The 17285-nt window shown below is 40.1% G+C and overlaps 1 protein-coding gene across 1 annotated transcript in view; it reads left to right on the top strand.

Moving 5' to 3' along the window:
* The first annotated feature begins 968 nt into the window (after nucleotides 1-968).
* The window catches only part of aig1 (androgen-induced 1 (H. sapiens)), a 28703-nt gene continuing 12386 nt past the window's right edge, over nucleotides 969-17285 (top strand). Inside the window, exons 1-3 of the mRNA XM_063495321.1 lie at nucleotides 969-1267; nucleotides 9175-9330; nucleotides 13329-13430. Of these exons, the coding sequence (XP_063351391.1) occupies nucleotides 1127-1267; nucleotides 9175-9330; nucleotides 13329-13430 (399 nt within the window). The 5' untranslated portion in view covers nucleotides 969-1126. The remainder of the gene's footprint in view (nucleotides 1268-9174; nucleotides 9331-13328; nucleotides 13431-17285) is intronic.

The raw sequence follows: 17285 nt of genomic DNA, 5'->3' as shown, positions 1-17285 counted from the left end.
TATTTCCCTGGCAGTGACAAAGTGCAAGGCGAAATTATGGGGATGCTGAACATAATTTCTCCAGAGACACTTGGTATGGCTCAGGTTTAAAAAAAAAAAAGTATGTTAAACAATGCCATGCTTTCGTTAGCTGGCCCTTATAAAACCTAAAACCCCAGTCTAAGATAACGGGCATCACTACAGCAGCTATCAGCTTTTCACTTCAGCCTCTGTGTGATTTTTGTTTCACGTGTCGTATGATTTTTCATATGTGCATATAGAATCGATGGGTGCTGCCTGTTTCAATCAGCTGTTATTAGATGATAAAATTGCGATAAAAAAACTATTAAAAAAAGCCCAAAATGTAACAGCAACATGCAATACTGTTGCAAATAAGAGACTAATGCTGCAGAAAGCCATAAATCTGATGATTTATTACACACAGTGGTGAAACAAACATTTTAATTTGTTTTTTATTAGTTATTTTATGAGTGCGCTGTCACTGCTTACTCTTATTTTTAATATGTTGGCTGGCTGCACATTACAGCTCTGACACATAATAGGGCTACCATGACATAGTCCTGTGAAGGAGATGATGTGCCAGTTTGTTGGTATATCAAAGTGAAATTATTCATTCACTTATTGATTAAACAGGTATTCTTGGTATGCGTTTACCGTTCTACTGGCTTTATTCCCACTAGTTTCATCAACATTTTCTGCACCACCAGCTGAATGAATGCACAGTACCCGAACCTTTGGGTCATTTGTATCTCTAAGTGCAGATTGATTTTTATTTCATTGCAATTTTATGTTGGATTTAAACTAAACCAAGTTTTGATGTGTATTTTACTTATTTATTTATTGTCCCAGTGTGCTTTATTCTAATATTCTTCAAGCTATGTGTTCCTTAAGAAAACAGCAACATACTGTAAGTCCCGCTATAACTGCACGGACTGTGGAGATTACACTCCTCCCCCTTTCATCATCACCATAACACGGAAGCAGTACACAGACAGTAGGGGGGCAGGAAAAGCACGGACAGGCAGGTTAAGCCAAGTAAAATTACGGACACACAGAGACATTAGGGAGGTGAAAAAAAGCGCAGGCAGGTAGACGGACAAACAGATACAGGTGCAAAGCGAGCATCATGGCGTTGATCCCCTCGCAGGTTCTCCGGGTCGCCATCCTGCTGTCTTATTTCTCCATCCTGTGCCACTACAAAGCCTTAGACATGCCGGCACACCAGACCTACGGAGGCAGCTGGAAGTTTCTCACCTTCATCGACCTGGTGAGATTTCACGTCTAATCTGATCTCAACCCTAAACACCCTGGTGAAGTTACCGCGCAGCTCGAGGCGATGCACGCGCTGGAGAGAGTGCGCGCGTGGCGCTGCGATCACATTTAAATTCCGCCTCCTTGCGCTCTTTGTTTGGCTCGTTGATTCGTCGGCAGTGGCAGAGGGAGGGGTAAATTACACGGAGTTTCACTAAACGGGGTCTGCAGTCGCGTTTGAAGCTCGCAACGTGGTTAGGTGCTGAGGTGAACCGGAACAGGTGCGTTGTGGGGCAGAAAGCTCTCCCGTCATAAAGGCTTCCCCTTGCGGGAGCGCGCCGCGGGTGCACCGAACCTTGTGAAAGCTTGCAGTTGGGAAGAATCAGAAAAATGATGACGAAGGACTGAGAGGCTCAGAAATGACAGGGATGTGGGATTTTTAGTGCTCGCTGATTGTAGGACAAGAAAAAAAAAAGGGTAATAAACTGTCAATCAATTTCTCAGTTATTTCTTATGTGTTTTAAAGAAGTTTGAAACAAGCTCCAGCCCAGAACATATCTGTACTAAGAAAGTGGGATTTACACTTAAGTCCTTTTTAGACCATAGACTGTATATATAAAAGATGGACATAGCCACTGGGATGCTTGCACTGTTGGGCTAGATCAGACTCTAATCACCTTCTCAAGAACATGTTCTGGAAAATTCTCTTTTCTGACTTGCAGAATGAAATGATTTCTATAAAATAGACTTGATGTTTTATTCAGTGAAACTTGAAGCTAGCTGCCAAACTGCTTACCGAGGTCATGGAGCAAGGACACAGAGGGATGCTTTCACATAGACTTCCCATAATCTCGGAGTTGATTTGCACAGCATTAGGGTCAACTCCTGGTTAAGGCAGTGCCAGTTAAGGCATTTCGGGTTGATGATGTTGATCATCGTGCACACTCACGCTAATAGCATAAGGGAATAAAAATATGGTGGTGAAAATATGCATAAGTTACCTGTAGGTCCTGCTTGTGAACAAATTTTGCTTGTTTTAATTTATAAATTTGTTCTCCAATTTACAGACATCATACAAGACAGATGTAGTTTGGAGAAAGTGGCTTAAACCAGCAGAAGGTGTCTGTTGTTGTTGCACAAAGTCTTCTGGTTGCATAGAAGTCTACAGGAAAACGTTTAGATTTCTGTGTGACCCCAGTAAACAGTAATGATGTAACCTGGATTTAGGTAGTAATCGTTGTGACCGGACTCAAAAGCCACAACATAAAGACTGATACCTTTATCCACACCTCATCAGGTGTAGATCATCACACAGGATCAGGCCCAGACAAAACACAAAAACTCTTGTACAGTGTCTGAATAGAAGATAAGTGCCTGCAATCACCTGCAAAGTTGGCAGCTCAATGCACAGAATTTTTTCAGTTTTCTCAGTGGCCAATCAAAATCAAGAAGAGGCTTGACCCAGTGATATAAATTCTGTGTTAACAGCAAAGGAAAAATGTTTAAGTGCTTGAGAGTGACCTCTCAAGTGCTAAAGACACATAATGTTGAAACAACACTGAAAGCCGATATTAGCAGAAGCTTGTGATTGACAAGGTGTGGACCAATGAGAGCGCAGTGTCTGTCAGTTTGAAAGTCAAAATATGGTGTTAGTGAAAATGCGCAGCTTCCCCTAACCTTGAATAATAAAGCGTTTGAATGTTGCGGCTGCAACCCTGAGTGAGATCAGTGGTCAGCGTTCTTTGAAGATTGTGCCTGTGTAGATTTTATTCTTGTACACTTACATGGTGTATCATAATGTCTCACTGTCCATTCAGTGCATTTGCTCTTTTTGCATCCATTTGTGCAGTTGTTGTCTCGTCACATTGCTAAACATATTTGTATTTTATTTGCTAAAAATGTGCAGAACACACATTAACAAACACACAGATATAAACAAAAAAAGTAAGATCTAATTAAAAAGTTTTTTTTAGATCGTGCAATAATGTCATTGAAGTGAATTCTGTGGTTTATTCTTGTAGTGAAAGCCTGATGTAATAACAGCCCTAATTCTTTTTTCTTTTTTTTTTGCATTAAAATCTTTTGTTTTCTTCTCACTCACTTTAGTTTCCAAGTTTTTGTGATTCATCAACAAGGAAGCGCTCATGCTTCTTTTTGCTGCCTTTATGCTTTCTAAGCAGGGCTGTTCTGCGCTGCACATGTATGATATGATATTTACCTGTGATTACCTTGTGCCTAAATTTCTAGAAAGATCAGTTTTATGATACAAAGCGCAGCATTGCGTTGGTAGCCAGACGTCATGAGAGTTGCCAGAGGTTAATCATCAGCCATTATTTACTTACGGTAGCGACACTAATAAAATCAGTTCTCCCATAGAGATCAGTAAATCGTGTCAGCTGAGTTTTCATTTGTGTGGTGACTGCTGACAGAGCGATAGTGTTTGTTTTCTTGTGCTTTAAAATTGTCTCTGTCTCTGTTAGATGAGTTTATTGTTATCAGACTTCTTATTCTGAATATATTGTTAATTACTGATAACATACTTTATATTATTATAGTTGCTGCCAGTCGAACAAAGCAATTGATTACTAAAACCTGAAGCTGCAATAACAGAAGCTGAAGTTTTTGCACTGGTAATATTTACTTTGTGCTGCAACACAAAATGAAGTGCTTGAGCTAAAGTACACCGCGCATTTCCTTCAATTTTTGCAGCACATGTGTCCCTGTGAGGCCATAAAATGTGCACAACGAGCATTTTGTCTCGGCACTCTTTACTGTACTTGTAAAAGCTGCTTAACATATCAGCTGAGAGGCAGCAACAGGCCAAACATTAGTGTTCATAATCAGTTTTCTTGATTCTCAAGTGTTATTAAATTAAAGGAAATTATGCTGCAACGAGAGGCACAAAACTGCAGACACACACAGCTCCCATTCATCCCGAACAATGCGCGCACACATGCACTCACAAAGAGGGACTTCTGTTAGAGGCCGGTTCTGTTAGGCAGTCATTCACAAGCACGGTATTTCAGCTTTAAAGTTGGTGTGAAGTCGCTATAAAAAGCGAACCAATTTTAGAGAAATATTCAGCCAGAGGTTGCCTTCTTTCTGCAATGTTTGTGTTTGAAGAGGAAGCTAGCTGACATTTCTTAAGCAGATTTTTTCCTGTTTTGCGTGCACTGTTTGAGTTCTTGCTGTCGTTATCTAAATGCGGCAGGGATGTCGATGCGTTTTTTAATCCACTGGTTGACATCCATTGTTAAAGAAAACTAAAACAACAACACGTATCATATATAAAAATGCTCAGATTCCACTGATTGTGCTTCACAGTTTTTACAAATGTAATTGATTTTGGCCACTAGCCATGTTCTCATGCCTGGCTGGGATGGCTCATTAATGCACAAGGTGAGGTGAAAAAAAGAAGCAAAGTGCAAAAGACAAAGGTGTGTCCTGGGTGATAACTCGGGGGAAAAATGTCACCTCCACCCCTCCAACCTACTAATGCAGACTTTGGACATTTCTAAAATAGGCACATTATCTCTCGGAAGCCAATATAAGGACACCTTGCAGGCTCTACAACATGTCAGGATTAGAATACATTAGACTTTCTTTTTGAAAGTATACAATAATTTTTTTTATATAAAACTTCTCTTTAAATATTCATTATAAAAAACTTGTTACAGTTATCAGCAGGTTAGGGGACCTTTTATCGTTCTCATTCAAGGAAGTTTCCTAACAGAATATTCAACATTTCTTTAAATTAACTAATAGCTACAGTATATCCAACTTCATGTGACTTGTTAGACATGTTACGTGCCTACAGAGCTCTGCAGTTTAGCCTCTAAAATACTAGTCAGTGGTAAGGTTTCTATAATGCATGGCGTCTCTTTCTGTACTTCAAATAGAGGCAAGTGAGCTGATCACATGTTGGGGGGAAAAAAAGTTCAGAAGTGTACCTTCAAATTGCTGCAACACAATTTGCCCGCACCATCTGAGTGTACGCATGGATCAGCAGAGCTATAAAAACAAAAACAGCAGATGGCTGCGCTCGCTGATTACCAGTTAGTGCATTAGCATTATGAAGATGCCAGATGTAATCATGACCTGTTGCATATCACATGTTGTTTCTCTGAAGAAATATCTTGCACAAATCAGCATGCCACGTTTCTATAGCTACGTTTTTGATAAGGTGCGCGTCAGGCAGCAGCACAGGCTAATTAAATTGGCTCAGAACTGAATATGTCTGTGACTGATTGGCCTGTCACCAGTTATAGCCTATCAGCTGAAACAGGTTTGTCTGGCCTATCGGTAAGTGGATTTCAAATTTTTTACTTGTAGTAGTAATAATAACAATAATAATAATCCTTAGATATTTATAAATCTCTGGGATTGATCAATTTGGCATGTATAAACTTTAGTTTAGGCCCTTTTAAAGGCAAAATAATCTCTGAAGAGCATACCTGTGTCTTTGTAAGCATGGGAAATAGCTGTGTCATATTTTCCACATTAGACCTCTCCCCCAGTTAACAGTACCATTAAAGACCTGTACACACCAGCAGCCAGGAAACACACTGCGCTGCAACATCTGGCTCCAGCGTTTGTGTGTATCAGTTTCTCACGAGGAACACAAAAGCCTCAAAATTGATGCAGTATTGATACGGAAACGAGCGCTTGAGTTTTAGGTCCATTTCAGAATTTCTTGTGTGCGTGCCTGTGAGTGTGCTGTTGCTGCTCATAGTTCTCATGGAAACCTATTATTTATGTAGCAGGCATGCTACTTTAGACATGCTAGCTGTCTAAGATTTCTATTTGCTGTCCACACATATTTCAGTGAGTAGACACACACATTTATTTAGGCTGCCCGCTGTAAAACACCAGTATTCACCAGCAGAATCGTGTATATACCGAAGCACCCATAACTATGCTTTAAAGCCAAAATGCCTCTAATGACCAGCCGTCATCACACCGGGCGATACCTAATACTCTCAGAGGGAGGTTTGAGGAGAGGAGAGGTAGTCTGTGCCTCCTCTCCATCTTCCTCTGGAAGCGAAGGTCACATCCATCATTGCGAACATGTTGATGGAAGTGTTTCCTTGCGCAGAGATGGGTAAAATATACAGAGCTGGTTTTCTCCTTCACCACAGCCCACTTAATGGAGATTCTATTGAAATCGAGCATTTGAAGTGTGAAGTATTTTTGGTGCATGTTGAAAGAAGCCACGTGTGGTTTTATTGAAATATTGTGCGTCTCATGAGGAATAGTTTTTGCATGCAGGTCACAGTGTTTCCTGCTGGTGGATGATTCTTCCATGTTGGACAAACACTCCAGAAGTCAGTTTGAGAGCTGTTAAGCTCATTTTTGCTCACGGGGATTCATGCAACAGTGCCCTTAGAGATTGTTCCAACTGTTTTCTATATGTTTTAGGTAATCAGTGACAATAATAGCCAGTTATAGCTGCTAGTTTCTTCATTGTACCTGCTTAAAGGGAAAGCTTTTCAGGGTCTTTGCATCTTATTATGGCATGACCTATTGTCATGTATATTTCACCATTTTCTTTGCTCGATATACAGTAACTACACTATAATGCCTTTTAAGTAAGGTTCTGTTCAACACAGGAACTGTGCAGGATGTCTTTGGCATTTAAGTGTTTCAAGTCTGAGAGCACTGTTGCTAAGTGATGGGCATGAATTGGAAATATCCCTCCTCCCTTTTGAAGGCAGCAAATGATTTTTGTTCACTGGATTTCTGAATTAAGTTTAGAAAGAAAAGAGCAAAACCCACTGAAACTTTAAGTTATTTAAAGTGGACCTATAATGCTGGATTCCAGCTCCATGTTTTTATTCTTGGACACAAAAGTAGGTTTGATTCAAAATGACCCTTAGTTGTCCTAGCTGTTTTAGCTCCTCCCCCTTTGCCTGTTTCTCTGCAAACACTCTTGTGATTGGCTGTCCCTCACAATTAGAAGGTTTGAGCAGCAGGTGGATGGAGCTTCTGTGCTCACAGCCAGAGCTGTGCACCTATGATAGAGACTGACCAATGTAGGATTTTTAAAAAACAATAATGATATTTAGTAATTTTTTTTCTCAGACTCATATCGAAACATTTTTTATAACAGTTTTTTTTAATGTACTTCTATATCAGTCCTTGTTAGGATGATATCACAGTGCAGTTTTTTTAAAAAAATACTTCATTAATCTTAATAATCTTCACTTTCACAACAAGTCACGGATTCTTCATTTACGCTCAGCGCGACTCTACTTGGATCAGCGGCTTGTTGTGTTTGTGGTTTTCCAAACACGAGTAACGCCAACAGTGAAGTTACAGAGTGCCCTCTGAAGTTGTACTATGAAACAAAATTAATGGCTTTGCGAGCTTTGTTGAGCTTAAAGGCAGAGTTTCGTGTGTGTTTTTAACTGTGTAAATCACCATGGCGACCTCTGCTGAACAAACTGGTTAGGCTTGTTCTGAGTTTCAATTTAAAATCAGTCGGTTTTTAAGTACATTACAGATTCTGTGCTTTACACTTGCAAGCTGTTAAACCGTACCACACTGAAACGACTAAATGAAGCGCAAACTGTGCGTCACGTTGGTAGGGGAATGTGCATGTGTTCATTTAGTGTTGCAGAAAATGTATATAAGTTATAACTGATTTTAATCAGCTGCTAAGTTGCTTTTACGCTGCTGGAAATGCAGCTACTAGAGCACAGCGCACACACCAAGAATGTCTGTTCAGTCAATAAAATTCATTTCACTTTTTGATCTGCCAACAAACTCAAGTGATTTCCACATTTTTGGCAGATAAATGCTACCCACTGTGGTGACCCCTTTTAAAGGAACTTTGTACAAAGTTTTTAACACCGTGTCAGTTTCTTGGAACTAGTTAATACCAACAGCTGGCCTTTACTAAACCCAATCCTAACTGCTAAGAGAATATTTGTGGGCTTTTGTTGGTTGCTGGAAGCAAACTTAAGCCAGAACTACTAAAATGATAGAGATACAGCACTCAAATAACTCTGAATAGACGTCTATGGGAAAAACTGTTACACTGAACATGGTAGCTGTCGTTCTAACTGAAGAGCTAATCGGCAGCTGAACTGGTAAACACGCATTATGTGTTTATACGCCTCTCTGCATTTAATCATTAGTTATTATTCATCTCTGGCTCTCTTCCACAGTGTGTCTTTATCCTGTCTTCTTCCCCTCATCCACAATCAGTTGTGGCAGATGGCCAACCTGAGCCTGGTTCTGCTGGAGGTTTCTTCCTGTTAAAAGGGAGTTTTTCTTTCCCACTGTTACCAAGTGCTTGCTCACAGGGGGTGATCTGATCTGTTGGAGTGTTCTCTGTATTATTGCAGGGTCTTTACCTTATAATAGAAAGTGCCTTGAAGCAACTGTTGTTGTGATTTGTATAAATAAAATTGAATTGATTTGAAACATAAATGATAAGGACAAAAACACAGGCCCGCCCGCACATTACCCCTACAGGCATAGAAAAAAATGCCAAGAAGCTCCCAGCATACAGCGTTTGTACTGATGTTAATGCCAGAGGAGGTTTGAAACTCTGTAGTTATAGCAGATAACGATTGTGTTGTTGCTCTGGTTCATGACAGTTTCAGGTGAGTGGTGGCAGATATAAATATATATTGAATTAGCATAACATTGGTCATTTATTAAATCATAAGACTTCGTAACTCTGTGCCTGGGCACAGCCTGTTTTTTTCTTTCAACCACTTTTATTGAATTTGACTGGAGAAGTGAGCAGTGAAAGAGTTAACGATTGTCTGCAGTCTGTTCTCTTTGGCTCTTCTTCTTTCTTCTGAAAAATCTACCGTCTAAGCTCTTTTTCTCCTCCTCTCTTCATCTCTTTGTTGTGAGAAAGTGTTTATGCTGCCAAAGAGCTTGCTGAACTCCCCCTGTTCCTCTCTGCAGGTGATCCAGGCGGTGTTTTTCGGATTGTGTGTCCTGATCGATGTGTCCAGTCTGCTGACTAAGGGAGGCGACAGCAGGGAGCAGGAGCGGCAGCTGAGAAAGCTGATTGGCCTGCGAGACTGGATGATGGCCGTCCTGGCCTTCCCTGTCGGAGCGGTGAGAGGATTAATGCACATAGGCGAGCACGTACACAGGCAAACACACAATAGCCCGGGAATGGATGGGCTTGCCTTGCAGGAATTGAAGGCCGGAGTAATCCATTTTTAGTATAATCAACTCTCCGCCATGCTCCCCTTTTCTTAACGCCTCTCTTGCCCTTATTTTTTTTTCCACTCCTGAGGGTGGTGGCAGTGTCCTACCAACCTGTAATCATGGAAATTGTTAATGTCAACCGCATAAAAATTGTCTGACATTTTCAGTCTCACCTCATGGGGTGATTAATGTCAGGGAATAGTGCTTTAAATTGAGCTTTTTTTCTGATTTGGTGCATGGTTGGGTTAGCCCGAGAGCCTTTGACCTTGATGGTTCACATAACAACAACAATAAACTATTTAAAAACATCAGAACTATAAAATCTCATTACACCGTGTATCTGCAAACGATCACACTGCAAAGCACAAAGGTCTACAGTTTACAACGTGATATCTAAACACTGTCTGGTGCCAACAATTATTGTTTTTAACCTTTTTTTATTTAATTTGTTTATTTGTAACAGGGACAATGTTCATTATTAAACATTGTTGTAAATGCACCAGTGTTAGCCATAGGCTAATTTTTCATTCATAATCCCTGGCTAGACCTTAAAAGCAACCTAAAAACAAAACAAAATATATAATATCGACATTATAAAAAGAAATAAAAGGTAAAAAGATAAAAAAAAAAAAAAAGGCAAACGAGAATAAGCCATACTAAAGGGAAACAACTAGGAAATAGGAGAATAAAATCAATTTCCCCCTTCTTGATTTTTTTGTATTTTTAATATTTGTTTTTCATGTTTCAAATCATTAAAAAAATGTTAGTATTAGACCAAGATCCATCCAAATAAATACAAAATGCAGTTTTTAAATGATGATTTTATTTATTAAGGGAAAAATACAAACACACCTGATCCTGTGTAGAAAAACTAATTACATCTGGGATAAAACTAACGCTGTATTTCACAGAAAAAATATTGTACCAACTGTCAAACATGGTGATTATAGTGTTGTGGTCTGAGGCTGCTTTGCTACCAGAAAAATCCTGAAGGAGAATGTCCAGCCATCAGTTCATGCCTGAGGCTCAAGCTCAGTTGGGTTGTGCAGCACAACAATGACCTGAAAAAACACCAGCACGTCCACTTGTGAATGGTTCGATAAAAGGTTTTGGAGTGCCCTAGTTAAAGTATTAATTTAAGTTATCTTAAATGGCATGCTTGAAAACCCTCCAATGTGGCTGAATTAAAAGAATTCTGCAAAGAAGAGGGGGCTGATATCAGTCCACAGCAATGTGAAAGACTCATTTCCAATTATCACAAATGCTTGATTGCAGTTCTTGCTACCAAAGCTGGCACGATCACTTATTAGGTTTAGAGGGGAATTATTTTTTCACTCAGAGTCAGGCAGGTTTAGATGGCTTTTTTCTCTTAATAAATAAAATCATCTCTTAAAAAGCTAATTTTTGCTCTGCCACAACTATGGATGGTCAGCATGTTAGTAGGGAAACATGAGATGAAAAGGGTCCTGGCTGGTTAGCAGCAACTTAAACTTAAAAGTAAAAGTGAAAGAAGATCAACAGCTGTGATTGCTCACTCAGTTAGATAGGAAAAAAATGCTGAAAAGAGTCACCAGATATACTTTGGCTACATTCATATACATGGGTGAACTCCTTTTGTGAGAGTTTGTGTAAAGAGAAAAACCACAGATTAACTGGATGCGAAAATTTATTGAGGTTAAAAAATGGGTGTAATGGTATGATGTGCTTCATCTTTTTCAATCCTGCTGTGAATGAACAGAACAGAGAAAGCACTGACGGGTCATCCAGACAGCCAGACTTTGACCTCTGTCTAATCCATTTTTTGCAAGGCTGGCAATCTTTTGCTTTTATTCAAGATTTTAGTAGGCAACGTGCCCCACAGCTGGCATACTGGAGAATTTGTGTGGCTACCTGACTATTACTGTGTCCTGGGGTTAGAGCACTGGCACAAGATCATAAATATTCATGCTATAGACTACCAGACACTAGTCAAACACAGTTGATCTCTAAACGTAAATAACCCAATAGTTCCTGGCTCTACTGGCGCGCGCGCGCGCACACACACACACACACAGACACACACACACACACACACACACACACACACACACACACACACACACACACACACACACACACACACACACACCTGTAGAAGCTGTTAACTGGTGTGTGTGAATTGGCCTCACAGTTTAGGTTACATACAGCACAACAGGTGCAGCTACTACATTACCACAGGTAATGTCTGAAACTTTGCCCGTCTGGTAAAGGAAGTGTGTGCGTTCCTGCATATGTTGCTATAGCTCCATTTGTGCATTGCATATATGCATGAGTGTGGAGTGTGCACATATTGCAGGCATTTCCACGTGGTATGGTGTGGTGGAAAATTGTGGGTGCCCCACAGGGGACAAAGTGCATGCATTGTTTCCTGCCACCACTGGCCTGTTGAAACAGAGAACACGCCAGTCACGGTATAAAAAGAGGTGGGTTGGTTCAGATGCCTCGAAGTGGAACGCAGATGCCTGTCAGGTAATTCCACCCTCGTCTTACAGAGGAGGCCTGGACTGGCCTTGATCCAAACCGTGAAGATACATTAGACTGGAAGATGGTCAGCTTATGGTGCATTCAGGTCATGTGGGAAATCTGATTGCTGCAATAGCTGCATGTATCATTGGGAAGTTTTTGGTTTAGAGAAGACATGCAGAAGGTATCACAGATGACCCTCATGTGTCTCCCTCCAATGTCCTTCTTTACCCAATGGATAAATGAGGACAGTGTATATGTATCTCTAACAGTAGGTAAAAAGTAGAGTGTAGCCTAATGCATGTGCCAGGGGCCAGGTTTTCACTGCCTAAGAACTAAAAGATGTAAGTAGTCAACATGCATGCACATGTTAAATTATTACATGCACATGTTAAATTAAAAATTAGATAAACAACATACATATCTTAAGCACATTATATTTTAACAGACTGTATCCAAAAGATGGATGCTGTCACCTATTGGTTCCCAGACTCAGTTCCAGACTCCCAGACTGCTGCCATTTTAGTTTTTGAAGCCAGAAAAGATCAAATTGGGTTGAGAGGGTTACAAGCTGAATCATAAACTGTTCAGGTGCAGCACACATATTTGCTAGTTAGTGCTAGCAAGTACTAAATTTTCACTCACCAAAAATACAGCACACAATCCTTCGATAGTCTGTACCTCACAACAAGCAATAATATTTGTTAAAATAATTTAATTTAAAATGCTGCAAGAGGCACCGAGACCACAAACATGGTCAAGAGGTCCAAGTCAGTGTCTTGAAGTAGTGGAGGAAAAGCTTTAAGTCTTACAGTTTAACTCTAGGATGACGTGGATAATATTCACCCCCCGTGTAGTTCATAGGATTAAGGAAAAACTGTTATTTGAACCAAGAGGTTCTTGGTCATTGACTTGCTGCTGCCTCAAGTGGCCATTAGAGGAACTGCATTTGCACATTGATTTCATTTGTTAGTGCTGGAGCTTGCCTCTTGAACGATTCTCTATTGTCTGTTTTTATTAAATTATACTGAGATTTCACTTTCTGCTGACTTTTTTACTCATGTAGCACGTCAAAAACATTGAATTGGCTGTCTCTGTAACACTTAACTGCATTTTCCAAGGTAAATAGTCCCAGTGGGGTACCTTCAACATATTAAATAACCACTGATAGAGTGTAATAAAATGTAAGTGGTGGATATGAGGAATGTTTCTCATCACTGACCTGACAACAGAGCAGACGTTGTGTAGGCAGGAGTAGTTCAGAAACGTTGTGCTGCATGCTAAAACTCACTGTTTTTTGTCCACTTATCTGGCACTGATGTCTTTTCAATAAGGCATGTTGCACTTTAGTTGCTAACTTTTTGTTTTTTTTCTGTGTGTGTGTCTCTCTCTCTCTCCAGTTTGTGGTGTTTACTTTCTGGAGCCTCTACCTGTATGACAGAGAACTGGTCTACCCCAAATTACTGGACAACTTCATTCCTCAGTGGCTCAACCACGGCATGGTGAGTTGGATTTTCTCTACAGATGTTGTGGTTCAACTGATCATATGACTTACTGAGATTACAACACATAAGGCAGAGTTGTAGAGGTAGATGCTGAAGGAAAGTGATGAGATGCAGTAAATGTATTTAAATTCATTGGATTAATATAAAGCGATCATCAAGGTCTGAAAGAAATGGAAAGAAGGAAATTTTCCTCTTCTTCTCAACTTTAGATAAATAATAATGAACACTGAATGATTAAAGAAACAAAGAATCGCTCAAATTAATAATTACAAAAAGTCACTGAAGACATCGTATTTAAAAAATACATTTAAAATGCACTTTGCTGCTTGAGAGTCACTAGCAGACGTTTCCTCGTGCTTTTAAATTCTGCTGCTATCCCTCTGATGATATAAGTTAGTTTCACCAGTGTAATACAAGAAGCCATTCCTTTCATCCACACATGAATTGAAGGAAATGTATTTCCATATTTTTCCATGATAAGAATCATTCTCCTAGCCTGGAGTAGTCCAAATTAGAGTTGAGTGCTTCAAATTAACTGTAAAATTATTTGGATACATACCCATAGAAACACATTTTTTTCTTTGTAGCTTCTTCTGTATGAAGGGTATTTCCTCAGTCTTGGGCACATCAACATGCAGTTAGCCAGAGCAGCTTTTCCTCACAAACTTTTTCAACATGTGTCTGGGATGTTGGGACCAATTATTCAGCTTTTCTGGGGTTCATATGAGTTCTCATTAACCATTTGTATTGTAACGGCTTTATCTAACCTCATAATCATAATATGTCAAAGAAGAAGGCGAGGAACATATAAGTTTAATCTTTCCTTTTTAAGTTTTCAGGTGTAAGATTTTCAGATGATAGTGGGAGTTCAAAGTTGGATGAAATAAAAGACCTCAAAATGTGCATTTTAGGAATGTAATTTATTTTGACACAGCTCACCGAGTGAAAGATAATTACCATTCAAACAAAGGTTTCCTGTCTTCTTTACACTTTTGTCAGCACATATTTTGAAACCACCATCTGCCCGCCCTGCTCTGAAATAGGTGTTTTCCCTTGTGAGGGAGAAGTGAGAAATGAGAAGGGTATCCCCAATATGCTGATAGGCTTTATATAACTTTAATGGAAGGTTTGATACTGATGCATACTCAGTATTCACCCAAGCTGGTGATACATCTGTTGAGTAGAAAAGATTGTGGAACATATCTGAGCAGACCAGTAAAACCATTTTATGTTTGGGAACTAGAGTCCTCCCCTACTCTAGGGCTGAAATAATAGCCTAAAGCTTAGCCATTAGCATCCTGGAGCCAGAATTAACCATGAGCAGTTGAGATATCAGCGAGTGGTAGAAGCCTGATCAGCAAGCTGTGTCTATAAACTGTATGGATGCACTGTGTAGACTAACCGTAAACTGCACATCAAAGTTATAACTTCATAAAGGGGTCCAATTGAGTTACTAGAAGTAGCTGATGCAGCTGGTGAACCACGTCGCTAATAATCCAAACGTTTTAAATGAGTGAGTGGGTACAACGTCTGCCCAATCTCTTAAGACCAAAACCATTAAACATGTTTATTTCTGCAGTTACATTAGCTTTTTTAACATGAGTGTCTGTGGGGATTAACATACATTTTTGAGCCAGCCTCTAGTGGTCATTAGAGGTACTGCAGCTTTTGGGACTTAATTTGAACCATTAAGGTTTCTTTCAGTCCAGGTTGTTCATAGGGGTCACTGAAGCCTATGGCAGCTCTCATAGAGTGAAAGGTGGGGTGTACACCCTGGACACGTGGTTTGGTGGTCACAGGGCTAACACAGAGAGACAGCTACATGCTTACATCCACACATGTGGCTGATTTACATTCACAAATTAACCTAACAAGCTTGTCTTTGGACTGTGGAAGCCTGAGAACCCAAACAGACTTCAGGAAAGTGTGTAAACTCCACACCGACAGGCTGTGTCTCTGTCTAGTATTGTGCACTTTTACAAAAATACATTACAAGTTCTAGACTCATCTGATTTGAAACTGAGAGGGAGAATTTGTCCCCAAGCTAAGAAAATAAAATGGTTAAAAATGTGATCCCATTTGTCTCAAGTCAGAGCTAAAGAACTTTTAACTAAATTGAGGACCTCTGTGTAGAATAATAGATGTTCAAAGACGTAAAATGTAAAGCAGAGACAGGCAATGTCTAAAAGTTTTTATCTTTTTTGCACAGTATCAGGCACTTTGGGTGAGCACATCAAGTGCAGGACTCATACATCTTTCCCCTGGCATGCATTTGCCTCAGGACCATCATGGGAACCTGGAGGATGTTTGAGAAACCCTCTCCTCAGCCTGCTGTGGAAGAAGTGGCACTAAACAGTTTTATTGATTGATGAATCGCCATATTAGGTTTCTGTATGGCAGGACATGTAAAGCTGGTCCTCCTTGGGTTATTAGTCATGTCAGTGGATCATAACTCCATAAACCTTGATAAATCTTATCAGTGGAGAACACTGGTGCTGGTGAACCTCTAAATTTGAATAGAACGAGCGGCGGGTCGCTTTGATTTGTCATCTAGAGGAAGCAGGTTTAATCTCATGTTTAGACAACGACCAGCACACCATACCTCCTGGTTGATAGTGCTGTCAGCTGTGTGTGTTGTGAGTGATAATCGGAAAATTTTCCAGAACTCTGTCTGTGATATGCAAAACCTCATGAAACTTCCTGCAGCCAGAAAGTGATCCACAGAGGCGTGTGAGGTGATCGTTCCCGTTAATGCTTGCTGAAATGAAAAAGACAAAGATGGCGTGTGTGTGTGTGTGTGTGTGTGTAGCTTGATGTATCATACTCCAGGAGTTGATGTAATAGAATTGTTGCTATGGTGCCATCACCAAAACCCAAAACAACCAGAGCACTACCAAAGCCTTCGTGCATGCGTGTCCCTTAGACAGAGAAAACGTGAGGAGTCTTTTGTATGTGTGTGTGTGTGTGTGTGCCTGAGTCCAGTCTGGTTGTAAATATTTTGCGGTATTCCATGGTATCGCTGTTGTTTGTTTATCTGGGCTACCACGGCAACCGTATGGCCGTTCCCATTGGAGGAGGGAAGGGTTGAGTGATGTTGATCGAGGGAGAAAGAGGAGACATGATATTTTAATAATGTGTCTGACTCTCACAGCTAGAAGCTAATTGAAAGTTAACAAAAAGAAGATTGCCTGCAGGCTTGTAACTGAACTGTCGTGATTTATCCGCTGTTTTCTAATGCTCATTATGCAATGAGTTTATACACACAGATTGCAGATTGCTTTCTTTTGTCATTTGCAGGCTTGGGTTTGGGATTAAAGTTAAGTATGTTTCCCCTCAGTTGACTGCACAAGGGGGATGGGTGGGGTACAGAAATGAGAAAGAGACTTATTTTGCCCTGTTGTTTGATTCAGATTAACCGTGCTTGGGATGCTTTTGCTAAACTTGCAGTAATAGAATAACTAATGTTACTGATTTCTCTGCTATTTTAGCAGTGCTGTGCAAAGTGGGGTGGATGATTGGTGGCAGTATCAGGGACAGGTTTATCAGCCAGGAGACCACAGTTTATTTCCTGTTTCGAATGTGGTGCTCTTTTTTTCTTTAACTCGTAGATTCATTTTCTTTTCATCTTAGTTTTACTTTTTCTCATCCCGTGATGGGGCCTGGAGACTGTGGTACGCCACCCTTTTGGACCTTGGTGTTTTGCAGCTTGTCCTCCTTTTTACTTTTGCTTCCACTCGTTAATTTAGTTAAGGCACAGTTTGTGTAACTTAAATATTGTTTTAATGTCAATCTTGACCCATTTACAAGTGCAGCTCAAACTCACATTTTTCCATTTTTAAGACGCAAGAAAAG

The sequence above is a fragment of the Pelmatolapia mariae genome, linkage group LG15, assembly GCF_036321145.2.
Source record: "Pelmatolapia mariae isolate MD_Pm_ZW linkage group LG15, Pm_UMD_F_2, whole genome shotgun sequence".
In the NCBI taxonomy this organism is placed as follows: domain Eukaryota; kingdom Metazoa; phylum Chordata; class Actinopteri; order Cichliformes; family Cichlidae; genus Pelmatolapia; species Pelmatolapia mariae.
The sequence above is the reverse complement of the archived record's forward strand: the minus strand, read 5'-3'. Positions and strand labels throughout refer to the sequence as shown.